Genomic DNA, 27,320 nt, shown 5'->3' with positions numbered 1-27,320 from the left:
CAAAAGTATCTAGACTACATGTCATTCCTGACGACGAGAAAACGTCAATGATGAATTGAATGTACAGTCATTTTTAATTAAAGTCTGTATGTTATCCATGGGCGCGCCAGAAAATTCAATTAATGCTGTTTTACCGCCCCTTAGTGGATATTTATGGTATTACAACAACATTGACACATTCGGGGTGCTGCGACACTGAAACCCAACCTATTGCTAAAGTTTGAAGTTACATTGGCTTACAGTAATGATGAAGTTGATTAGACTCACAATTACATGTATCTGCTATTAACCAAGTTGTTTGTTCTCAAACAAGCCATATAGACATTGTGGAGTGTGTGGATGAGAATATTCAGAATGTGACTGTGGGCCGCTGGAGTGACAGCTGGCCTTTTGTTCAGTGTGTCTGTTAACTCTGATGGACACCTGTGTGTTGAATATGTAAGAACATTACTTGGCCATCTGTTTCATCATTTCATTGTCCCCACCTCGCTCTCTGTCTCACCCTCTACCCCCTTTCTCTGTCTGTCTTTGTTTGCGTGTGTTCGCAGGCTTGTGTAATCTAATCATTATAGTGAGTAGGGCTATTACATCTGGTGCGATTAGGATTAGAATTCATTTGGGATAATCTGATAAAGTCTGTCCATGACAGAAACACTACACTTTTAAGAAATAAAAGTGTTATCTAGAACCTAAATGGGTTCTTCAGCTGTCCCTTTTGGTTCCAGGTAGAAGAACCCTTTAGGAATCAGGTAGAACCCTTTTGAGGTCCATGTAGAACCCTTCACATGGAACCGAAAAGAGTTCTACCTGGAACCAAAAAGGGTCGTCTTATAGGGACAGCCGAATAACCCTTTTTTCTAGGAGTGTACAGTCGTGGCCAAAAGTTTTGAGAATGACACAAATATTAATTTCCACAAAGTTTTCTGCTTCAGTGTCTTTAGATATTTTTGTCAGATGTTACTATGGAATACTGAAGTATAATTACAAGCATTGCATAAGTGTCAAAGGCTTTTATTGACAATTACATGAAGTTGATGCAGAGAGTCAATATTTGCAGTGTTGACCCTTCTTTTTCAAGACCTCTGCAATCCGCCCTGGCATGCTGTCAATTAACTTCTGGGCCACATCCTGACTGATGGCAGCCCATTCTTGCATAATCAATGCTTGGAGTTTGTCAGAATTTGTGGGTTTTTGTTTGTCCACCCGCCTCTTGAGGATTGACCACAAGTTCTCAATGGGATTAAGGTCTGGGGAGTTTCCTGGCCATGGACCCAAAATATCAATGTTTTGTTCTCTGAGCCACTTAGTTATCACTTTTGCCTTATGGCAAGGTGCTCCATCATGCTGGAAGGCATTGTTTGTCACCAAACTGTTCCTGGATGGTTGGGAGAAGTTGTTCTCGGAGGATGTGTTGGTACCATTCTTTATTCATGGCTGTGTTCTTAGGCAAAATTGTGAGTGAGCCCACTCCCTTGGCTGAGAAGCAACCCCACACATTAATGGTCTCAGGATGCTTTACTGTTGGCATGACACAGGACTGATGGTAGCGCTCACCTTGTCTTCTCCGGACAAGCTTTTTTCTGGATGCCCCAAACAATCGGAAAGGGGATTCATCAGAGAAAATGACTTTACCCCAGTCCTCAGCAGTCCAATCCCTGTACCTTTTGCAGAATATCAGTCTGTCCCTGATGTTTTTCCTGGAGAGAAGTGGCTTCTTTGCTGCCCTTCTTGACACCAGGCCATCCTCCAAAAGTCTTCGCCTCACTGTGCGTGTAGATGCACTCACACCTGCCTGCTGCCATTCCTGAGCAAGCTCTGTACTGGTGGTGCCCCAATCTCACAGCTGAATCAACTTTAGGAGACGGTCCTGGCACTTGCTGGACTGTCTTGGGCGCCCTGAAGCCTTCTTCTCAACAATTGAACCGCTCTCCTTGAAGTTTTTGATGACCCGATAAATGGTTGATTTAGGTGCAATCTTACTGGCAGCAATATCCTTGGCTGTGAAGGCCTTTTTGTGCAAAGCAATGATGACGGCACGTGTTTCCTTGCAGGTAACCATGGTCGGACAGAGGAAGAACAATGATTCCAAGCACCACCCTCCTTTTGAAGCTTCCAGTCTGTTATTCGAACTTAATCAGCATGACTGAGTGATCGCCAGCCTTGTCCTCGTCAACGCTCACACCTGTGTTAACAAGAGAATCACTGACATGATGTCAGCTGGTCCTTTTGTGGCAGGGCTGAAATGCAGTGGAAATGTTTTTTGGGGATTCAGTTCATTTGCATGGCAAAGAGGGACTTTGCAATTAATTACAATTCATCTGATCACTCTTCATAACATTCTGGAGCATATGCAAATTGCCATCATACAAACTGAGGCAGCAGACTTTGTGAAATGTTATATTTGTGTCATTCTCAAAACTTTTGGCCACGACTGTACAGCTTATATATACACACACACACACACACACACACATCTATTCTGACAACAACCGCTAGTTGATACTGAGATGCTAATATGATGATATGGCAATAGTCCTATGGGCAACACCTTCTGTCCATAACACAGCCCTCAGTGTGTAAAACAACCTTAAATGCAGTGTACTGACAAATGAACAGTATGTTTCTGAAAAATAGGCCAACCAACCCAAGATCGATAACTGGTTGGATCAAATCACATTTTATTTAACACATGCTTTGTAAACAACAGCTGTAGACTAACAGTGAGATGCTTCGTTACGGGCTCCTCCCAGTAATGCAGACAGAAAAATATAGAACAAAATAACACACAATGAGTAACGATAACTTGGCTATATGCATGGGGTACCAGTACCGAGTCGATGTGTAGGGGTACGAGGTAATTGAGGTAAATATGTCCATATAGGTAGGGGTAAAGTGACTAGACAGGAAAGATAATCAATAGTAACAGCAGCGTATGTTATGAGTCAAAAGAGTTAGTACAAAAAGAGTCAATGAAGATAGTCCAGGTAACTGTTAAACAAACTATTTAGCAGTGTTATGACTTGGGGGTAGAAGCAGTTCAGAGTCCTGTTGGTTCCAGACTTGGTTTATCGGTACCGCTTGCCGAATGGTAGCAGAGAACAGTAGGACTTGGGTGGCTGGAGTCTGACAATTTTTAGGGCCTTCCTTCGACGCCGCCTGGTATAGAGGTCCTGGATGGCAGGGAGCTTGGCCCCAGTGATGTACTGGGCCGTACACACTACCCTCTGTAAGGCCTTGCGGTCAGATGCCAAGCAGTTGCTATACCAAGCGGTTATGCAGCCACTCAAGATGCTCTCAATGGTGCAGCTGCCCATGCCAAATCTTTTCAGCCTCCTGAGAGGGAAGAGGTATTGTCGTGCCCTCTTCACGACTGTGTTGGTGTGTGCGCACCATGATAATTCCTTAGTGATGTGGACACCGAGGGACTTAAAATGCTCGGTGATCAGCTAATTTGTCTTGCTGACGTTGAGAGAGAGGTTGTTGTCCTGGCACCACACTGCCAGATCTCTGACCTCCCTGTAGGCCATCACATCGTTGTCGGTGATCAGGCCTACCACCGTTGTGTCGTCGGCAAACTTGATGGTGTTGGAGTTTTGTGCAGCCACGCAGTCGTGGGTGAACAAGGAGTACAGGAGGGGACTAAGCGCGCACCCCTGAGGGGCCCTAGTGTTGAGGGTCAGTGTGAGGGATTTGTTGTCTACCCGCAACACCTGGGGGCGGCACATCAGGAAGACCAGGATCCCATCAGGAAGACCAGGATCCAGTTGCAGAGGGAGGTGTTTAGTCCCAGGGTCCTTAGTTTAGTGATGAGCTTGGAGGGCACTATGGTGTTTAACACTGAGCTGTAGTCAATGAACAGCATTCTTACGTTGGTGTTCCTTTTGTCCAGGTGGGAAAGGGCAGTGTGGAGTGCAATAGAGATTGCATCATCTGTGGATCTGTTGGGGCGGTATGCGAATTGGAGTGGGTCTAGAGTTTCCGGCATGATGGTGTCTATGTGAGCCATGATCAACCTTTCAAAGCACTTCATGGCTAACCGACGTGAGTGCTACGGGGCGGTAACCATTTAGGCAGGTTACCTTCGCTTTCTTGGGCACAGGGATTATGGTGGTCTGTTTGAAACATGTAGGTATTACAGACTCGGTCAGGGAGAGTTTGAAAATGTCAGTGAAGACACTTGCCAGTTGGTCTGAGCATGCTTTGAGTACATGTCCTGGTAATCCGTCTGGCCCCGCGGCTTTGTGACTGTCGACCTGTTGAAAGGTCTTGCTCACATCGGCTATGGAGAGCGTGATCACACAATCATCCGGAACAGCTGGTGCTCTCATGCATGCTTCAGTGTTGCTTGCCTCGAAGCGAGCATAAAAGGCATTTCGCTCGTCTGGTAGGCTCACGTCACTGGGCAGCTTGTGTTTGGGTTTCTCTTTGTAGTCCGTAATAGTTTTCAAGCCCTGCCACATCCGACTAGCGTCAGAGCCGGTGTAGTAGGATTCAATCTTAATCCTGTATTGACGCTTTGTTGTTTGATAGTTTGTCTGAGGGCATAGCGGGATTTCTTATAAACGTCCGGATTCGTCTCCCGCTCCTTGAAAGCGTCAGCTCTAGCCTTTAGCTTGATGTGGCTGTTGCCTGTAATCCATGGCTTCTGGTTGGGATATGTATGTACAGTCACTGTGGATCTTTTGGGGCGGTTTGCGAATTGGAGTGGGATAGATGTCACCAGGGGTACTCTGCTCCAGTCAGAGAGCAAACAGATGGCAGAGACATTGCCAAAGTTCACCTATTTATTTAGGACTGGCGGTTGGACATGGTAAAGGTTGGCGTGTGTGTGGTTCTGTAACAAAATGAGATGTCAAAAGCAGGTTACATAACATGAAAAGATAAACGGGCTCCACTCCACCTTATAGAAACTTAAATCGGGTCCTGGATCTTCGTATATAATCTAAAGAACAGAAATAAGACAGCACTCCGGTAAATAAACGTACATTTTTACACAACATAAAAGGTGACAAGGATAAACCTATTAAACCAATACAGCTCAAATAATGAATATAGAGAAAACAAAAATGACTCTTAACTAGGACACAAAACTGGAAATAAACAGAAAAATGGCTTGACAGGCTTTAAATACAAACTAGAAGTGTGAATGAGCCAATCAAGGCAGTCCTGATAATTAGTGACAGGTGTGTGATTGCATGAGCGTGTCAACAGGTGAAATCAACTTGCCTAATCAAGTCCATCTCAGCAGTATGCTGCTCCACTCTGAGGGCTTTTCTACAGTTTCACTGTCATTATTGGTTGCAGATGTATGGGCTGACTTGGCTAACTAAGCTGTGTCAGTGTGTGTGTGAGCACGTGTGCATGCGCGGCTGTAGGGGATATAGCTGATTAAATTACCTCTCTGTCTGTAGGGAGCCAGGAGGTCGCCACGCCAGATAATTTAGTCAGAAGACATGCCGTCATTGGTGTGTGTGTGTGTTGTGGGGGGGAGTCCCAAGTGGTGATAGGGGGTATCCAGGATGAAGTAATCTCTCATGGGATTCTTAATTAGATCGCCCCCCCCCCTTCTCCAACTGTATTCCCCTAAATACCCTCTCCCCCTTCCCTCTCCCTCCCTGCAAGACCAGAGCAGACGTTAAAGAACCAGACTAACACACATACTCATGCAGATGCACTAAAACATGCATAACAGTATACATATAAATGCAAACACTATACAGTATTCAAGTAGCTTTGTGTCAGAGGGTTTTGAGTAATGTGTTTGTGTGATAGTGGGGGGATGGGTTAGTGAAATACATTTTCTGGCCTCGATGTTTGAGTCAGGGGGTAATGAAATAATGAATGGTGGGCAGAGGTGGGATGAAGGTCAGTGTTGTGTGTGGGGGGAGATCAATTTACTGTTACACATACAACTGTCATATCAAGGATGAAGGGCTGAAGCTTATCCTTTCATGATCATTGTAACTTTATCTGGGGTTTGTTTCTAGGAGAGAGAGGAAGCTGAGGAGACAGTATAAGAACATGTTTGACTCAAGATCAGAGCAACCAGGAAATACAACTTCACTGGAATAAAATAAACTAGCATAATGTTATATTAATCTGTTCTCTGACTGAAGCCCAATTGGCTGATTGCATCTTCGTCATGAAAGAAATTAATTATCTTTTAAACGTTGTATTTATTTATTTGAAAAAGCACAAGCATTGAGCAAAAAACAAAAAACAAAATTTGTAACTACTTCCATCAAGATGTATCAAATATTCATTCACATTAAGAAAATATTTACAACTTCCAAAGACTTAAAGTTGCTATACAAGTTGCTTTGGAGATACTTTAATTATATTCTTGTGCCTTTTAGAACACAAAAAGCTAGCTGCCTTACACAATTCCATTAGCTTTGTTATGCACAGAAATAGTAAATACTAGCCTATAGCTGATAAAAGTAACAAAATAACCCGAATATGCACTTTAAACCTAGTGAATAAGTGAGGGGAAAAAAGCTACAGTAGTGCACTAACCCTTTTACACTTCACTGTCCTTTCTCTTCACTCTCTTCTTCACTCTCCTATTCCACCCTGCTATGCTGCTGCCCCTGCATCTTGGCTGCAGTCCTTCGTGTCACACCCTGATATGTTTCACCTGTCTTTGTGATTGTCTCCACCCCCCTCCAGGTGTCGCCCATCTTCCCCATTATCCCCTGTGTATTTATACCTTTGTCTGTGGCCAGTTCGTTTAGTTGGTAAAACCTACCAGAGTTTGTTTCCCTGCTCCTGCCTGTTTTCCTGCTCCTTTCTCCGTTGTCCGTGCGAGAGGCTGCTTGCAAGCTGCTCCAGCTACGCCAAGACTCCCGTAGTGTGGCAGACTACACAGTGGATTTCCGCACGTCGGCAGCTGAGAGTGCTTGGAACCCGGAAGCGCTGTTCGACACATTCCTACACGGAGTCCCGGAGGAAGTTAAGGATGCGCTTGCAGCCTGGGAACTGTCGGTGGATCTCAACTCGCTCATCGCCTTGATCATTCGGATCGATGGACAACTACGGGAGCAAAGGAAGGACAGGAGAGTTGGTTCCACTTCGCCCCCGGGGTATCTCGGAAGTTCCCGACGGCTCCGTTGCCAAGAGAACCCAAGGCTACCCGAGTTTCCACGAGAGCCTCCGAAGACTGACGATGCAACTCTTCCCGAGCCCATGCAACTAGGCAGAGCTAGACTGTCTCCTGCTGAACGGCTATACAGGCTTCACACTAAGAGTTGCCTGTATTGCGGGACTACTGGTCATGTCGTCTCCACCTGTCCACTAAAAGACCAGGCTCACCGGTAGGAGCGAGTACTCTGGTGGGCCAAACGGAGAACATTTCCTCTCCCCTTACTCACATTCTTTTTCATGCCATGTTGCTTTGGGGGAACCAGTCAAAATCTCTCCGGGTACTCATCGACTTTGGGGCTGATGAGAGCTTTATGGACTCTACCCTGGCTTCCGAGCTGGATATCCCCACTCAGCCCCTCTCCATTCCCATGGACATTAGAGCACTGGATGGGCGCTCCATTGACCGGGTCACCCACAATACCAACCCCATCAACCTACGTATGTCAGGGAACCACAGCGAGACGATCCAGTTCCTGCTCATTAAGTCTCCTCAGGTTCCTGTGGTGTTGGGGTTCTCCTGGCTCCAGCGACACAACTCCCTAATTGACTGGTCTGCCGGTGCCATCATGGGCTGGAGCCCATTCTGCCACGCCCACTGCCTGAAGTCAGCGCAGCCTGTTCCGGGACGTCTTTCCTCCATTCCTGCGGAGTATCAGGACCTCCGGGAGGTGTTCAGGAAGGCCCGGGCCACTTCGCTGCCGCCGCACCGACCCTATGACTGTGGGATTGATCTTCTCCAAGGCACAAATCCACCCCGGGGATGACTGTACTCTCTGTCGGGTCTGGAGACCAATGCTATGGAGACCTATATTGTGGACTCCCTAGCTGCTGGGTTCATCCGTCCTTCTGCCTCCCCCTCCCTGCATCCGTGCATTGACTACCGAGGTCTCAATGACATCACGGTGAAGAACCGCTACCTCTCATCTACTCAGCCTTCGAGCCGCTCCAGGGGCCCACCGTGTTCTCCAAACTGGACCTACGGAACGCCTACCACCTGGTGTGGATACGGGAGGGGGACGAGTGGAAGACTGCCTTCAACACGGCCAGCGGCCACTACGAGTACCTGGTCATACCCTTTGGCCTTACCAACGCCCCTGCTGTGTTCCAGGCTCTGGTTAATGATGTTCTCCACGGCACGTTGAACCGGTTCGTCTTCATCTACCTCGATGACATCCTCGTCTTCTCCTGCTCCACCCAAGAACACGTGCTCCACGTCCGACAGGTTCTCCAATGCCTCCTGGAGAACCAGCTTTTTGTAAAAGCTGAGAAGTGCGAATTCCATCGCTCCACTATTCTCTTTCTGGGTTACATCATTGCTGCAGCGAGCGTACAGATGGATCCCGGGAAAGTGAGAGCGGTGGTGGATTGGCCCTAGCCCACGTCCAGAGTCCAGCTGCAGCGGTTCCTGGGCTTCGCCAACTTTTATCGCTGCTTTATCCGGGGCTACAGCACCCTGGCTTCCCCCCTGTCTGCACTCACCTCTCCCAAGGTTCCGTTCACATGGTCTCCAGCTGCTGATCAGGTGTTCCGGGATCTCAAACACCGCTTCACCACAGCTCCCATCTTGGTTCATCCTGACCCGCCCCGCCAGTTTGTGGTGGAGGCTGATGCTTCTGATGTTGGAGTGGGGGCTGTCCTGTCCCAGCAGTCTGCCCCGGACCTCAAATTGTATCCCTGCGCCTTCTTCTCCCACCGCCTCAACGCTACAGAGAGGAACTACGATGTGGGGAATCGTGAGCTGCTCACGGTGAAGATGGCGTTGGAGGAGGGAAGGCACTGGCTAGAGGATGGCGGAACATCCATTCATTGTTTGGACTGACCACAAGAACCTGGAATATCTCCGCACCGCCAAACACCTCAATTCCAGGCAGGCTAGATGGGCCCTACTTTTCACTGTTCTAGATGGGCCCTACTGTTCACCCAGTTCAACATCTGCCTTTCCTTCCAGCCGGGATCTAAGAACATCAAGCCGGGTGCGCTGTCATGCCGCTATAGCCCCACGACTACTACCCCAGAACCTGAGACCATCCTTCCCACCTCGTGCCTGGAGACGGCACTCAGCTGGGGAATAGGGAAGCAGGTTCGGGATGCGCAGCGTTCCCAGCCGAACCCCGGGGGGGTGGGGGGTCCAGATAACCGGCTGTTTGTGCCTGACGCGTGGTCCTGGAGTGTGCCCACTCCTCCAGACTTGCCTGTCACCCAGGCTCCTGTCAGACCCTGGCTATTGTGCGACAACGCTTTTGGTCACCCAGCTCATGGTGCAGCACATCTTCCGGATCCATGGACTGCCCGTGGACATGGTCTCCGACCGAGGTCCTCAGTTCTCGTCCCGGTTCTGGAAGGCGTTCTGCACCCTCATTGGATCATCGACCAGCCTGTCCTCCAGGTTCCACCCAGTCCAACGGCCAGTCGGAGCGAACCAACAAGGACCTTGAGACTACTCTGCGCTGCCTGGTCTCCACCAACCCCACCAGGAGCCAGCAGCTAGTGTGGGTGGAATACGCCCCCAACACCCTTCCCAAATCGCCATTTGAGTGTTCCCTGGGGTATCAGCTCCCACTCTTTCCCGAACAGGAAGAAGAGGTCGGCATACCTTCTGCTCAAATGTTTGTCCGCCGCTGTCATTGTACCTGGAGGAGAGCCCGATCGGCCCTCCTCAAGACCATCTGGCATTCACTGAACTGTGGTTTATATTCCTGAGAGCTTCTACCCAGTCCTCATCTGAGATTTCTGAACCAAGTTCTTGTTCCCAAGCCCTTTTAATAGTGTCTGTGGATACCTCTATGTGGGCTTGTAGCACATCATACAGTCTAGAGACCGACCTTTTTGAATGGGGTTTGACAAGGATCAGGCTATCTAATGTAGGATTATTTGGCTTAATGCCATACTGTGGATATGTGTCCTTAAGAAATTCCTGATTTGGAGGTATCTGAAAAAATGTGTTGTTGGCATGTTAAACTTACCCTGTAATTGTTGAAATGAAGCTAACTGACCATCCATGTATAAACACCATATCATCCAATGCAGGGTGGAAAGCATGATTCAGGCAAATCGGGCTGTCAATGTATACAGTGGGTATGTTAAGAAAATACCTAATCTGTTTCCAGATCCTAAAAGTATGGCAAATGACTGGATTAGAGTCATAAGTGGCTTTTCTCACATATGATGGACTATTAACAAGTGCAGGGTGAGGAACGTTGACAGGAGGCCTGCTCAATCAAAAGCCATGAAGGCATATCATTCTGTCGCATCTCAGGTAAACTTTCCCTCCAGAAAGACACAATGTTCAGATTAGCAGCCCAATAATACAGTTTAAAGTGAGGAAGGCCAAAGCCCCCCTCTATCTTGTACTTGCATAAATGCTTCTTTGAAATTCTGCCTGCCTTGTTATCCCATAAAAATGCAATTACTATTGAATCCAGTTTCTTAAAATAGCTTTGTGGTATGAAATTGGGTAGACATTGGAAGAGGTGAAGAAACCTGGGTAGGACAACCATTTTAATAGCGTTTATAAGACCAACCAAGGAGATAGGAAGAGTTTTCCAAAAATCTATGTTTTGTGTAAGCTGATACATTTTCATATCCCAATTCGCTTTCAATAGCTGATCAAGGTCTCTTGTCACTACAACGCCAAGGCTTGTGAACTTGTCCATCACTGTTCTAAATGGGGTAGATAGCAGAAATTGCTTTTCCACAGGCCGTGATATTGGCATCAATTCGCTTTTTTGCCAGTTTATCTTGTAGCCAGAGAAGGAGCCGAATGTATTTATCAAGTTAAGTAAAGGGGAATAGAAGTTTTAGGCTTGGATAAAAACAAAGAACATCGTCTGCATATAGGGACATTTTGTGCTGCGTGTCTTTTATTTTAACAGCAGCTATATCGGCACATGCCCGAATGCGAGTAGCAAGGGGTTCCATGGCCATAGCGAAGAGAGCAGGCGAAATAGGGCACCCTGTCCGCAGCCCTTGAACAGACTGCTACATTTCTTGATTGGTTACCACGGTTACCATTGGGTGGGCATAAATAATTCGTATCCAATTAATAAATTCCTTTCCAAACCCGAAATGCTCCAGAAACGTCAAGAGCTATTATCTGCGTCAAGAGCTATTACCACTGTCTCAACTTTATGATCATGATACATTACGTTGAAAAGGCGTCTCAAATTGTAGTATATATGTCGGCCCGGGATAAAACCTGTCTGGTCAGGGTGTATGATGTCAATCGGTTTGCCAATATCTTTGTCAACACCTTATTTTCTATGGGGAGTAACGACATGCGGCGATAAGACGACATCTCCATGGAATCGCTATCTTTTTTCAAGATCAGTGCTATTGTAGCCTCATACAGTGTTTGCGGGCGTTTGCCATTTTCTTTGGATTGTTTAAACATTCGCAACATAAGGAGCTAGACTGGCGCAGTACTTCTTATAGAATTCTATTACATATCCATCGGGCCCAGGGGCCTTGCTGTTTGGAAATTGTGCTATCACTGTGTTCATTTCCTCTAAAGTTATCCCAGCATGTAGTGCAGCAGCTGCCCCCCTGTCTAGTTTAGGAAGTTTACATTCAGCGAGAAAGCGTTCCATAGTTGGTGGATCAGTAGCATCTCATTTTGATTGATATAGCTCTGAGTAAAACTGCACAAAGCATTTATTAATATCCCGCGGATCTGTTACTATTTTACCTTTCTTGTCTTTTATTTTGTGAATAGCTCTAGATGCCTGTACATGCCTTAGCTGTCTTGCTAATAATTTATGTGGTTTGTCACGCAGTTCAAAATAACTTTGTTGCGTTCTAGCAAGTAAAGAGCCCACCCGTTTCGAAAGGATGGTATTGTATTCATATTTCAACTTCGTGATCTTCTCAAGGCCTGTATTCGAGGAATTCGTCCTAAAACGTTCTCCTGTTTCCCTCTCTTTCAATTTCTCTCAGCCTAGTATATCCTGCCTGTTTGGCCCTGTCCTGGGGTATCATCGGATGGGGCCACAGTGTCTTCTGATCCCTCCTGTCTCAGCCTCCATTATTTATGCTGCAGTAGTTTATGTGTCGGGTGGCTAGGGTCAGTCTGTTACATCTGGAGTATTTCTCTTGTCTTATCCGGTGTCCTGTGTGAATTTAAATATGCTCTCTCTAATTCTCTTTCTCTCTTTCTTTCGGAGGACCTGAGCCCTAGGACCATGCCTCAGGACTACCTGGCATGATGACTCCTTGCTGTCCCCAGTCCACCTGGCCGTGCTGCTGCTCCAGTTTCAACTGTTCTGCCTGCGGCTATGGAACCCTGACCTGTTCACCGGACGTGCTTGTTGCACCCTCGACAACTACTATGATTATTATTATTTGACCATGCTGGTCATTTATGAACATTTTAACATCTTGACCATGTTCTGTTATAATATCCACCGGGCACAGCCAGAAGAGGACTGGCCACCCCTCATTGCCTGGTTCCTCTCTAGGTTTCTTCCTAGGTTTTTGGCCTTTCTAGGGAGTTTTTCCTAGGGAGTTTTTCCTAGCCACCGTGCTTCTTTCACATGCATTGCTTGCTGTTTGGGGTTTTAGGCTGGGTTTCTGTACAGCACTTTGAGATATATGTACGAAGGGCTATATAAATAAATTTGATTTGATTTGATATTGGCGCATTTCTTCCTCTCTGATGTATAAGAAATAATGTAACCTCTAATCACAGCCTTCAGAGATTCCCAAAGGGTGGAGTCGTCAACATCCCCTGTGTCGTTAGCTCCGAGGAAAAAGGCAATCTGCTCCTTCAAATACTGACAAAAAGCCTCATCTTTCAACAGGTATGCGTCTAAGCGCCACGGTCGCCGACCTGTAGACATGTTGTTGAGTTTCAGCACCATGGACAGAGGAGAGTGGTCCGTAATTAGAATAGGGTGATAGGTAACCGACGCAGCTGCTGAAATCAGTTTGGAGTCCAACTACAAATAGTCAATTCTGGAAGATGATTTCTGAACTGATGAAAAAACAGAATAATCCCTATCTGTTGGGTGCGTCAGTCTCCACATATCAACAATGTTAAGGTTTGTCATCAATGTATTTAGACACTGGCATTTGATTGTTGAAGTGACCTTGATAACTGTTTATCTAAAATAGGATCTAATGTACAGTTAAAGTCACCTCCAACAATAACACATGTATGCAATATATTTGGTATGGCCTTAAATACTCGTTGAAAAAATAATGGATCATCGAAGTTGGGTCCATATAAATTGACCACGGTTATTGGTTTCGAATTCAGTGTACCAGCCACAATAATATACCGACCATTAGGATCTGAAATCGAGGATGAGTAAACAAAAGGAATGTTTTCCTTTATCAGGATTGCTACCCCTCTTGCTTTTGCATCAAAGTTAGACTGGTATATCTGACCTTAGCTCGTTTCACGACATGCCCTAAGCCATTACAGTTCCAGCTAACTATCTTTATTCCACCAGGTCTACTGCTCGGTCACTATGTGGCTTTTCTTATTTTAGAGCAAATTGTTGCTGTCATACAAAGCCCAAAAGAAAACCGCCCCGCCGTGCGGGAGCTTGTCCTGCCACCTGTATCAATAAATGTGAACATACAACACAGACCCCATCCCCCCTCCGTCCCATTACTGAGTGACTTCCCAAAAGAAGCACTCCTTGACTAACACACATTATGGTGTCTAGACAAACAGCTTGGACTAACTCGTAATCTATAGATGCTCCGCATATAAACTAATATTAAATAACACTTAACTCTCACATTAGGGGGTGAGTGGAGCTAAAACATGATAGGCTAAACAATGCTAACATCTCACCCATCATATAAGTGCCAATTTCTGATCTTCTGATCGAAAAGACATAGGCAGGAAATTCAAACACATTCCTGGCCTGTATTTGGTCATTTAGCCGGTTGACACAGCCGTTCTGTATCCTCAGCCAGGGAACTTGCTTGACAAGAACAGATCGGCCTCTTTTGGGTTGTCAAACGTACGTATTGATCCCTCGACTGTCACCTTAAACCGGGCTGGGAAGAGGAATCCATATTGGATGTTGGCCGCCCTGCATTTGTTGCGTAACACATCATACTCTTTCCGTTGGTTCCTCACCTCCAAAGTAAGATCTGGGTAGAAAGACACCCTGGCTCCGTTGTAGTTAAGGGGGAACTTTTAACTAGCCAGCTTGAGGATGAGATCCCTGGTCTGGGGATAGTGCAGCTGTACAATGAATGGCCTTGGTAGCGTGCCCTTGGCCGGCTTCGTTGCCTGTGATCTGTGTGCGCGGTCGATCAGGATGGCCATTTTGAAGTGTTCAATCCCCAGCAATGCCAGTATCAGCTCCGAGACGAATTCAGTGGGTTTCCCTTTTTCAGTGTCCCCTGGATCCCAAATATTCGGATGTTCTGGCGTCTTGAATGCGACTCAAGCATTTCCAATCGGACTTTCAGGGTTTTGTTGTCATTTTTGAACGTTGCGCACTGTTTCTCTATGTGCAACGTCCTGTAGCCTGGCCTCGTGATCGACTGTCGTCTGCTCAACCTCATGCACCCTTCCCTTAGTTGCCTTCACAGTTTCAGTCAAAGTCCCAATACTCTTTGAGATATCAGCCAACCTTATGTCCACCTTCTTGCTTAGTGAGTTTATGGCAGCCAGTGTGTCACGTTGAGTAAGATCTGTGGGGAACTCTTGGGAGCTAGCATCTTCAGCTAACTCCTCGTGGGTCGGCGATGTTGAAATTGGTTCGTTATCTATCTCATTCAAATTATCTTGTTTAGCGCCCCCTTTTTGGTGCCTTTTCCCTTTGTCATATTGCCAGACAATGTTTGAAGTTATAGGTTGTGAGAGGTTAAGATAAATATTACTTTGTTTCAAAATAGAGCAAAGCACGTCTACTCCATAGCACGCTCTCTAGCGCCCCCTCCCCTGCCTGCCTTGACCTGTCGTTTTGCCTGCCCCTGTGATTGTAATAAACTCTTGTTACTTCTACACTGTCTGCATCTGGGTCTTACCTAAACGTGATACCTTTGGGCCTTCAGGGAAGCCTGGTCTCTTCTCCTGGTCTTCAGGTTCACCGTGAGTACAGCACAGACACTCTTCAGCAGAGCACAGGCCATCAGTGAAGAGTCAACTGCATAGAACGTGGAGTCGATGCCAAAGGGATCCCTCTCCCCATTGATCGGGGGAGATGCAGGGGGAGATGCATTCAATCTGCTATCTAAATTATCATCCATTTGTTTGTACTCATCATCTCTATATGTAGGTATATCACTCCTCCCTATCAGAATAACATTGTCCACTTTAGCAGTCTTTCTGTACCACACTAACCTATCATACTCCTTGACATCAGAGTTACAACCTCCCCTCCCTCTGAGAAGAACTCAATGAGGGGCTCAGATTTGGGGCACACCAGCAGATTATATATTTTCTGAAGATTTTTAGTGGGGGCACTTTTATGCACAAGTAATACCTTGAGTGTTTGGGCGTCAGGGATGGGATGACCAGGGTGCCATTTCCTGACGATGCTCCATTCACAAAATAGTCTGTCTGCTTCTCTTGGTCAGTAAGGATTTTTCCAGGCCCTGAGTGGGTTTGAGATGGTGATACTTTGGTGAGTCCTCCAACTGGGCTTTCCCAGGCCCATTCCTCTGTCCCATTGGGAAGTAGAGCAGGTCTAATTAGCTCCCTCCGAAATGAGCATACATTATGTAAGACACTGTTCAACCATGTACAGTACTGCAGATGGTGAGGTTGATGCTTTCCTGGAGCGACACCTTGCCAGCTGTCCAGCACTCCACCTCGTATAGTCCAGAGTATGACTGAGACAGGTTCTGGAGCAGGACAGTTCAAATGTTCTGAGATGAGCTTCAGTCACTTCCATAATTTTGAATCCAGTGTGGATTTCTCAGGTGTAGGGTTAGAAGTGTTCAACAGCAACAGGCTCTCTTCAGCTTTAGAGTTGGACATCAAACAGTTGTCATTTCACTATACTTTCTATAATCTCATAGGTTTCTTGGACAACATGGGAGATTCGGATCAGACCAGCCAGTATGACGCTCAGCTTTGTGACTGAAGCCATTGTACACACCCTGTCTCTACTGATGGGAAGCACCACAAGCTGCCCAGTGACACGAGCCTACCAGAGGTGTTAAATAACTTCTATGCTTGCTTCGAGGCAAGCAACACTGAAGCATGCATGAGAGCATCAGCTGTTCTGGACGACTGTGTGATCACTCTCTCCATAACGCATGTGAGTAAGATCTTTAAACAGGTCAACATTCAGACGGATTACCAGGATGTGTACTCCGAGCATGTGCTGACCAACTGGCGTCTTCACTGACATTTTCAACCTGTCCCTGACAGAGTCTGTAATACCAACATGTTTCAAGCAGACCACCATAGTCCCTGTGCCCAATAACACGTCTGTAGCCATGAAGGGCTTTGAAAGGCTGGCCATAGCTCACGTCAACACCATTATCCCAGAAACCCTAGACCCACTCCAATTTGCATACCGCCCCAACAGATCCACAGATGATGCACTCCACACTGCCTTTTCCCCCACCTGGACAAAAGGAACACCTACCCAAGAATGCTGTTCATTGACTACAGCTCAGCGTTCAACACCATGGTGCCCTCAAAGCTCATCACTAAGCTAAGGAACCTGGGACTAAACACCTCCCTCTGCAACTGGATCCTGGACTTCTTGACGGGCCGCCCCAAGGTGGTAAGGGTAGGTAACAACACATCTGCCACGCTGATCCTCAACACAGGGGCCCCTCAGGGGTGCATGCTCAGACTCCCTGTTCACTCATAACTGCATGGTCAAGCACGACGCCAACACCATCATTAAGTTTGCAGACGACACAATAGTGGTAGGCTTGATCACTGACAATGATGAGACAGCCGTATGGTGCCAGGACAACAACCTTTCCCTGAACGTGATCAAGACAAAGGAGATGATTGTGGACTACAGGAAAAGGAGGACCGAGCATGCCCCCATTCTCATCGGCGGGGATGTAGTGGAGCAGGTTGAGAGATTCAAGTTCCTTGGTGTCCACATCAACAACAAACTATCATGGTCCAGACACACCAAGACAGTCGTGAAGAGGGCACGACAAAGCCTATTCCCCCTCAGGAAACTAAAAAGATTTGGCATGGGTCCTCAGATCCTCAAAAAGTTCTACAGCTGCGGCAACTGCCTCCAAACGCAATTGCACTACAGAGGGCAGTGTGTACGGCCCAGTACATCACTGGGGCCAAGCTTCCTGCCATCCAGGACCTCTATACCAGGCAGTGTCAGAGGAAGGCCCCAAAAATTGCCAAGGACTCCAGCAACCCTAGTCATAGACTGTTCTCTCTGCTACGGCATGGCATCGGAGTCTATGTCAAAAAGGCTTCTTAACAGCTCCTCCAAGCCATAAAACTCTTGAACAGTTAATCAAATGGCTACCCAGACTATTTCCCCACCCCACCCCCCATTTTTACGCTGCTGCTACTCTGTTTATTATCCATGCATAGTCACTTTACCTACGTGTACATATTACCTCAATTACCTCAACTAACCGGTGCCCCCGCACATTGACTCTGTACTGGAACCCCATGTATATAGCCTCACTACTGTTATTTTATTGTTGTTCCTTATTTATTTATTTAAATGGTTAAAACTGCATTGTTGGTATGAGGGCTTGTAACTAAGCATTTCACTGTAAGGTCTACACATGTTGTATTCGGCATTTCACTGTAAGGTCTACACATGTTGTATTCGGCACATGTGTGTAACGGCCGTCGTCAGAATTAAACCAAGGTGCAGCGGAGGATGTGTTTATCATTAGAATTTTAATTGAAAAAGAGAACACTACAAAAATAAACAAAAGACGACAGCAAAACAGTCCTGTCAGGATTAACTCTACACAGAAAACACTAGACAGAAACAATCACCCACAAAAACCCAAAGGAAAAACAGGCTACTTATGTGTGACTCCCAATCAGCAACAACAAACTACAGCTGTGCCTGATTGGAAGCCACACGGCCAAAATCAACGAAACAAACCAACCTAGAAAAAAGAACATAGAACGCCCACCCAATGTAACACCCTGGCCTAACCAAAATAAAGAACAAAAACCCCTCTCTATGGCCAGGGCGTTACAATGTGACAAATAACATTTGATTTGATGTGTTGTGGTGAACCGGTTGCCTTATATCTGCTTTTGGTCAGTTATCTTATGCCTCCATGTTGCAATACTGGCGACCCTGTGATGCTGAGCCCAATATCTCCTCATCTTTTCCACAGAATCGTGGAGGGTCTGACATGTCAGAGCAGAATGCAGTGGTGAAGGTCTCTGATGGGTGAAAACATCTCAGATTGAGCATGCTGATGGGGACAGAATCACATACAACTGGTGCTTTGTGAACCCTGGTTGCATCATAGGCCTGCCTCTTGCTTCTTCTCAACTGTCAACGGAAAGTTTCCACTTCTTGAAAATGTGTGACCATATAAGTTTCCAATCTGAAGATGCTGTTTCTTAGAACTGATCTGATACAAGCTTTACTCTCCACTGGCTAATTCGCACCAGTCACAGACATTTGCGTAATTTAGCAGATGCTCTCATCCAGAGCCTCACAATAAGTAAGCTTTTGTTTTTGCGCATCACAAACACACTTGATTCAAATATTCAACTAATTCAGGTCTTCTCTCTGTCTGGACCATAATTAGCTGAATCAGGTGTGTTACTGCAGGGCTGGAATGAAACCCTGCACTCCGGGTAGCTTTCCAGAACCACAGTTGGATAGTTTTCCCTCTATCTCTCTCTGTCTCTGTGGTCACTCTCTCAGATGAATAGTCTGTAGGTGTCCTCTCTCTTTTTGTCTCTTATTTCAGATGGTTATAAATGTGTATCTAGACAGAAAAGATAAAGGACGTGGTAGAGAGAGAAAGAGAGAGGTTGATCAAAATATATTTACAGCCATTTCCCCCTAAAACTGATTGGCTTTGACACTGTGAGTGATGGGATTTCCCACAGACAACATGTGACATGCCTAAAGGGCGTACACATGCAGAGAAACTGAGAGAGACACACAGATAGAGAGAGGGAAGGGACAGGGGTAGTATCTCTTCTGGCCCTGAGGGCGGTTTCTGTCCCAGGATCCATCACTCTTGGTCAACCAATGCTCTGCTGGTGTGCGCGTGTGTGCGCGCTCATATGGTGTGTTCATACAGGTTCCAGAGCAACAGGCTGAGCTTGACAATGCCATGCCCCAGAGAGACCTCACCCTGCTGAGATTGGAGACCCAGCACCTGTGCCCTCTTTCTGGAAGTCTGGAGAGAACAAGAGAATACTGCTCACGTGATAGATCCAGTGAAGGGAAGACAGAGGTGTGTGTGTGTGTGTGTGTGTGTGTGTGTGTGTGTGTGTGTGTGTGTGTGTGTGTGTGTGTGTGTGTGTGTGTGTGTGTGTGTGTGTGTGTGTGTGTGCGAGGCAGATGGGTTTAGTAACGGGCAGAAAAAGTTAACGTCATTCCACGGAGGCAAAAAGGACATTGTCGAAGTTTAATTCAAAAAGACAAAAGCAGCGAAAGGAGAGTTGAAAATAGACAGAAGGGAGGGACAGAAAAGTAATGTTTGGAAAATATTTGGTGAAGTGGTAAAAAATGATAATAGTAGTGCCCGCTATGTTATGTGTGATGATTGTGCGGCGCTATACAAATTCGACAGTCACAAGACGGGACTTCAAATAGGCTGATGGCACGTCAAGGGAACTGTAGCCTTCTGTTCAGATGGCTTAAATGGAAACTGAAATCTGGACACTGACTGTAGGTCTATAACCTCTAACATAGCCTTAATATGAACTCCTGCAGAATTAAGCATTTCTTGCCGTAAAATTATACACCTAATGTAGTCAAAATTTGGATTTGGGAACAGGTGTGGAGAAATATGATTGATTTATTTCTGCCTCTTGAGATAATGCAATGCTCAGTTAGATACCATCTGTAAAGGGGCTGTCTTCAACATAAAAGCATAATAAAATGTGATAGTATTTTAACCACGTAAAATGGGCATCGATGCCGAACTGAAATCTTATCAGAAACACGTTGGGTCGTTTTCACAGCTTTCCTTTTCCTTACAACCGGTCAAACTGATGTCATTTGGACATTTTGAACAGAAAATCTTCCCGTTTTTTTCCCTTTATGTTATTGTATGTTATCACAGTCCCTAAACGTATTTGATCCGCGAAAGATGCCAGAGAGAACTTTACTGATGTCAACTATATTCACGCATTCATTCTATCGATCTATTACATTATTCTGTTGGGCAAGGGTTTATTTAGTCTTCTAGGGCAACATATAATGACAGAAGAGAAACTACATTGATCTAATTATAGACAAATTGTCTAACAAATAGCTTGCCAAAATGTCCGAAATTATATGCAAAAACATATCTAAATCAGAAGAAAAAAAATCCTGCACCCACTGTCAAAAAATCGTTCTGCAGTTTTTTACTGTATCCTATAGTGCATTTTCTGTATTTGCGGGTTAAGGTGTGTGTGTGTAAGCGTGCGTGGCATGTACATGCGATTGAGTTCTATCATCTTTCAGTCCAGAGGGAATGTGACTCAGCCCAGCTACTGTCACAGCCCAGAGCGCCAGAGCGGCAAAGTTCACATAGTGAAAGGGAAAGGGGGATACCTAGTCAGTTGTACAACTGAACGCATTCAACTGAAATGTGTCTTCCGCATTTCACCCATTCGATCCAGCAACCTTTTGGTTACTGGCCCAATGATTAACTGTGTGTGTGTGCGTGTGGCTCCCAGCTCTGTTCACATCCTGTTATTTTCCTCCTCTTCTGAAACAAACAGAGAATTCCTGAGACTCGGGTATCAGGTCCTCTGTTGTGGTGGCGTCAAACAGTTTGGATAAAGATGTGCACGCGATGATAACGTTGCTAACTCACTCTGTCTCTCATAATCATTATCCTTACCATTATTCGTTTTCACACGAACACACTCCGCTCGGTGGAGTCCGTCAGTTCACGGTCAGGACTGAAGAGGGAACCGTTGGCTTCTCTGTTTGGGATTTATCTTACATTTTTATAGCGGCACACACGGAGAAGAGGTGTGTGTGTGTGTCCCCTCTCTCTCTCTCTCTCTCTCTCTCTCTCCGCGTTGGGTGGGAACACACACATCAGGGATTGTAGCCGTTCGGATTTAAATCGGGACGTTTGCAAATGAATGGAAATCACCACCGAACAGGACCAAGGAGCCTCTTCCGCCACCATCCACCCCGAGCTTGCCCGGTGCCCGCTGTGATTTAGCTGTCTGTTAACACTGGACCAAGCGTCTGCCCACCGACTGACTTCACGCGCGCCGGGCAGCAACGTAGAGAAGAATGGAGGCGTTTTTCGCGGAGGTAAGCTGGGATGGGAGAATCGCTTTCCCCCCGTTTAACATTATATTCCCCGGTACTGGTTGGCCTAATGATAGAAATATAAATGACATAGTAGCCTGTCATAAACCCGTGTTGTGAATATCGTTTGGACATTTTTATTTGGTGTAGGCTATGATGGTTGAACGAGAATCCATTTATGGCGGACCCTCGACAGACACAAGCGTAATAAAACTCTTCTGGTAGGCTACGGGAGAAACTACAGTAGGTGTAGGTTATGTGTCACAATATCGAAAACATTTGCTTTCTCTCTCTCTCTCTCTCTCTCTCTCTCTCTCTCTCTCTCTCTCTCTCTCTCTCTCTCTCTCTCTCTCTCTCTCTCAAAATGTAGGCCAATGTCATCAACACAAGTGAATACTAGCCTACCTATCATATTAGACTAAAGTCTACTGACAGGATGTGCTAAAATGGCACCACACCACTCATCATGTAGCCTGCACTGCCATCCTCATCTGTCCATTCTCTCAGAGGACGAGAGGAGTAGCCTAATTGGCTAAATGCAGGCAGATCAGAAAATAGGCTAGTCTTTCCATAATGCTGCGGTTCGGATTAAGACCAATCTGTTATTAAGGGAGAAAAGCGTGGTATTGTTACTAGTCAAGCTACTAACCTACTGGGGTATTAGTGTCTATACTAGTATGATCAGTGGGGGGGGATCTTTCTACCCTCTCTGGGGTGACTGTGGGGCTGTCTCGGAGAGGGAGGATGGGAGGTGTGGCTATTGCGGGATTTGAGGAGGGGGTGGAGAGAGGAGGAAGAAGAGAGGGTAGGTGCTTCTGTGCGATGAAGGCGAAATGGAAGGATACGAATTGACTGGAGGTGAGACAGCGAGTTGCGATGGCTGTGGTTGTTATTATGGATTATTAACGCCATGTCCGAATCTCTCTCTCAAGTCAATTCAATTCAAAAGGGTTTTATTGGCATGGGAAACATAAGTTTACATTGCCAAAGCAAGTGAAATGAACAAAAGTGAGCAGAAACAAAACACAACATCAACAATAATTTTAAAAAACGATTTACAGTAACCATTGCACTCATAAAGGTTACAAAGGTATAAAGGCGTTTGAAATGTTATATTATAAACCATGTACAGTGTTTTTAACAATGTGGAAATCTCTCTCTGTCCATCCTGACATCTGCTATTAAATGATTGATGAAACATCCCCGTCTCTCTTTTACATAGCACTGGATTCCGTCACTGCAGAGAGAGAACGGAGAGAGAGAGGGGTCCTCTCTCGTCTTGGTGTTTAAATTGCGTTGTTACCGATTCTCCAGATCAATCAGCTAATTTACGACTTTTCGCTCGATCTCTTTGTCGGCGGCGCTAACAGATCTCTAGTCCGGCCACCAGTTTGCTAGCCCGGCCACCAGTTTGCTAGCCCACTGAGTTTTAGCCCACTGAGTTTGGCCCAGTAGAAAACATTTTTCTATAAACCACATGTGTTTTCTGCAGGATAATCTATTATATGCTAATATATAGACAGGTTGTTGTGACAACCCAAGCCTAATAGGTTTAGACATGGTTGGTGTGTTCTTTGTTTCTAACACATAAAAACATGGCCCTCATTCTTCCCCAATTCACCCCATTCAGACCTGGGGATGGATGGTGCCCAACCTCCCCACCTCCTCTGTCCTTCCTCCACCTCCTCCTCGGTCCTTCCTCTTCCTCCTCCTCTTCTTTCTCCTTTCTTCCCTCCTCTTTTCTCCTCACCTCCATCTTTTTTCAGGGAACAAGTGAAGGGGTAACAACTTACAGCTGTTCTGCAGCAATGGACGTAAATTAAGCCTTGAAAGTTGATGCTAACAATTCCTACAGGTGTCCCAAGTTTTGTTGATTATTCTCTAACTCTCGTCTGTATAAAAGCAGTGTTGGAACCGACTGTTACTACGCTCTCTTAAGCATTATTTGGACAGTATTGTACTGCAGGAAGTAGTATATTGCTATCATAATGGCGAGAAAAAGGTAATTAACAAAGGAGGACAGACAGACCATTATAACCCTTAAAAGTGTAGGTCTTTCCTTTAGAGAAATTGCAAAGAAAGCCAAGGCGTCAGTGAGTACACCATCAAAAGGCTCTTGGAAACTGGAGGAAACTGACAGGAAGAGATCTGGCAGACCCAAAACCACACCAGAATCAGAAGACACGTTTCTGAGAGTCAACAGCTTGCGTGATAGGCGGCTCACAGAACAACAGCTTCAAGCACAGCTTAACACTGGTCGAAGTTAGCAAGTCTCAGTTTCAACTGTGAAGAGAAGACTTGGAGCTGCAGGTTGGACAGGTCGAGTGGCAGTACGAAAGCCATTGCTAAGATGACAAAATAAGAAAAAGAGGCTTGCCTGTTTTAGCAGCTCCATTCAATACCCTCTGGTGTGCACCTAGTTGGTCAGGGGTTCATCCTACAGCAAGATAATGACCCAGAACCTACCTCCAGGCTATGGGGTTCATCCTTCAGCAAGATAATGACCCAGAACCTACCTGCAGGCTATGGGGTTCATCCTACAGCAAGATAATGACCCAGAACCTACCTCCAGGCTATGGGGTTCATCCTTCAGCAAGATAATGACCCAGAACCTACCTCCAGGCTATGGGGTTCATCCTTCAGCAAGATAATGACCCAGAACCTACCTCCAGGCTATGGGGTTCATCCTACAGCAAGATAATGACCCAGAACCTACCTCCAGGCTATGGGGTTCATCCTACAGCAAGATAATGACCCAGAACCTACCTCCAGGCTATGGGGTTCATCCTACAGCAAGATAATGACCCAGAACCTACCTCCAGGCTATGGGGTTCGTCCTACAGCAAGATAATAACAACCAAACCTACCTCCAGCCTATGGGGTTCATCCTACAGCAAGATAATGACCCAGAACCTACCTCCAGGCTATGGGGTTCATCCTACAGCAAGATAATGACCCAGAACCTACCTCCAGGCTATGGGGTTCATCCTACAGCAAGATAATGACCCAGAACCTACCTCCAAGCTATGGGGTTCATCCTACAGCAAGATAATGACAACAGAACCTACCTCCAAGCTATGGGGTTCATCCTACAGCAAGATAATGACAACAGAACCTACCTCCAAGCTATGGGGTTCATCCTACAGCAAGATAATGACAACCGAACCTACCTCCAAGCTATGGGGTTCATCCTACCGCAAGATAATGACAACAGAACCTACCTCCAGGCTATGGGGTTCGTCCTACAGCAAGATAATGACAACAGAACCTACCTCCAGGCTATGGGGTTCGTCCTACAGCAAGATAATGACCCAGAACCTACCTCCAGGCTATGGGGTTCGTCCTACAGCAAGATAATGACAACAGAACCTACCTCCAGGCTATGGGGTTCATCCTACAGCAAGATAATGACAACAGAACCTACCTCCAGGCTATGGGGTTCATCCTACAGCAAGATAATGACAACAGAACCTACCTCCAGGCTATGGGGTTCATCCTACAGCAAGATAATGACCCAGAACCTACCTCCAGGCTATGGGGTTCATCCTACAGCAAGATAATGACAACAGAACCTACCTCCAGGCTATGGGGTTCATCCTACAGCAAGATAATGACCCAGAACCTACCTCCAGGCTATGGGGTTCATCCTACAGCAAGATAATGACAACAGAACCTACCTCCAGGCTATGGGGTTCATCCTTCAGCAAGATAATGACCCAGAACCTACCTCCAGGCTATGGGGTTCATCCTACAGCAAGATAATGACAACAGAACCTACCTCCAGGCTATGGGGTTCATCCTACAGCAAGATAATGACAACAGAACCTACCTCCAGGCTATGGGGTTCATCCTACAGCAAGATAATGACAACAGAACCTACCTCCAGGCTATGTCAGAACTACCTTAGAAGAAAAGAACAACACGGTAGGCTTCAAATCATGGAATGGACTGCACAGTCTCCAAACTTGGTTTGGGATGAACTGGGCAGAAGGGTGAAAGCAAAGCAACCTACAAGTCCAACACATTGGTGGGAACTTCTGCAACAGTGTTGGGAAGAGTTTTCCTAACAATATTTGATTTCCATTGTAGAAAGAATGCCACAAGTGTGTTCGGCTGTTATGTCTGCAAAAGGTGGCTACTTTTATGAGTCAACAATGTAGATACAATTTTGTTAAACAAAACAATTCCATGATTTATTTTTTGTCTCCAATTGTTTACCTGTTCTATGCTTTAATTTCAGAGTACAATAAGACATTAAACTGTGAATTTCAATAAAAACTGGAAAAATTGAGGTGCTAAAACTTTTGACAGGGTTGTGTGTGTGTGTGTGTGTGTGTGTGTGTGTGTCTCCATGGGCGTTGTTACAGATGGAGTACATTCTCTACACTGTGACAACACCTCACACCTCCATATCCCCCGGCAACAGTGGAAGGGGAGGCCTGGCCGATAGGGGTCCACCACGGTCCTAGTGTCCACCGCCACATAAATACACATTGTAAAGATGACACTGTGTGACATGTTGGACATTCATTCCAGTCTTCTTTCTCTCTCTTGCTCACCATCTCCTTTACCTCTCTCAATTTCATTTCAATTTAAGGGCTTTATTGGCATGGGAAACATATGTTAACATTGCCAAAGCAAGTGAACTAAATAATGAACAGAACTGAAATAAACAATACAAATGTACAGTAACATTACACTCACAGAAGTTTCAAAAGAATAAAGACATTTCAAAAGTCATATTATGTGCAAATAGTTAAAGTACAAAAAGGAAAATAAATCAACAGATAAATATGGGTTGTGTTTACAGTGGTGTTTGTTCTTCACTGGTTGCCCTTTTCTTGTGACAACAGATCACATATCTTGCTGCTGTGATGTCACACTGTGGTATTTCACCCAGTAGATATGGGTTTATTAAAATTGGGTTTGTTTTTGAATTCTTTGTGGATCTGTGCAATCTGAGGGAAATATGTCTCTAATATGGTCATACATTGGGCAGGAGGTTAGGAAGTGCAGCTCAGTTTCCACCTCATTTTGTGGGCAGTGTGCACATAGCCTGTCTTCTCTTGAGAGCCAGCTCTGCCTACAGCAGCCTTTGTCAATAGCAAGGCTATGCTCACTGAGTCTGTACATAGTCAAAGCTTTCCTTAAGTTTGGGTGTATTCTGCCACTGTGTACTCTCTGTTTAGGGCCAAAAAGCATTCTAGTTTGCTCTGTTTTTTTGTTAATTCTTTCCAATCTGTCAAGTAATTATCTTTTAGTTTTCTCATGATTTGGTTGGGTCTAATTGTGTTGCTGTCCTGGGGCTCTGTGGTGTGTGTTTGTGTTTGTGAACAGAGCCCCAGGACCAGCGTGCTTAGGGGACTCTTCTCCAGGTTCATCTCTCTGTAGGTGATGGCTTTGTTTAGGAAGGTTTGGGAATCGCTTCCTTTTAGGTGGTTGTAGAATTTAATGCCTCTTTTCTGGATTTGATAATTAGCGGGTATCGGCCTAATTCTGCTCTGCATGCATTATTTGGTGTTGTACATTGTACACAGAGGATATTTTTGCAGAATTCTGCATGCAGAGTCTTAATTTGGTGTTTGTCCCATTTTGTGAATTCTTGGTTGGTGAGCGGACCCCAGACCTCACAACCATAAAGGGCATTGGATTCTATAACTGATTCAAGTATTTTTTCTCTCTCTCTCTCTCTCGCTCTCTCTCTCTCTCTCTCTCTCCTCTCTCCTCACTCTCTATCGTCCTCTCTCTCCTCCACTCTCTCTCGTCCTCTCTCTCTCTCTCTCTCCTCTCTCTCTCCCT

General features: G+C 45.8%; 1 protein-coding gene across 2 annotated transcripts in view; it reads left to right on the top strand.

Moving 5' to 3' along the window:
* The first annotated feature begins 20,932 nt into the window (after positions 1-20,932).
* LOC115179433 (unconventional myosin-X-like) overlaps positions 20,933-27,320 on the top strand; it is a 72,760-nt gene continuing 66,372 nt past the window's right edge. For both annotated transcript variants that reach the window (XM_029740948.1, XM_029740947.1), the window contains exon 1: positions 20,933-21,524. In XM_029740948.1, the coding sequence (XP_029596808.1) occupies positions 21,504-21,524 (21 nt within the window). In that variant the 5' untranslated portion in view covers positions 20,933-21,503. The remainder of the gene's footprint in view (positions 21,525-27,320) is intronic.

The sequence above is a fragment of the Salmo trutta genome, chromosome 39 (genome assembly GCF_901001165.1).
Source record: "Salmo trutta chromosome 39, fSalTru1.1, whole genome shotgun sequence".
NCBI lineage: Eukaryota > Metazoa > Chordata > Actinopteri > Salmoniformes > Salmonidae > Salmo > Salmo trutta.
This window is presented reverse-complemented; position numbering and strand designations above follow the sequence as displayed.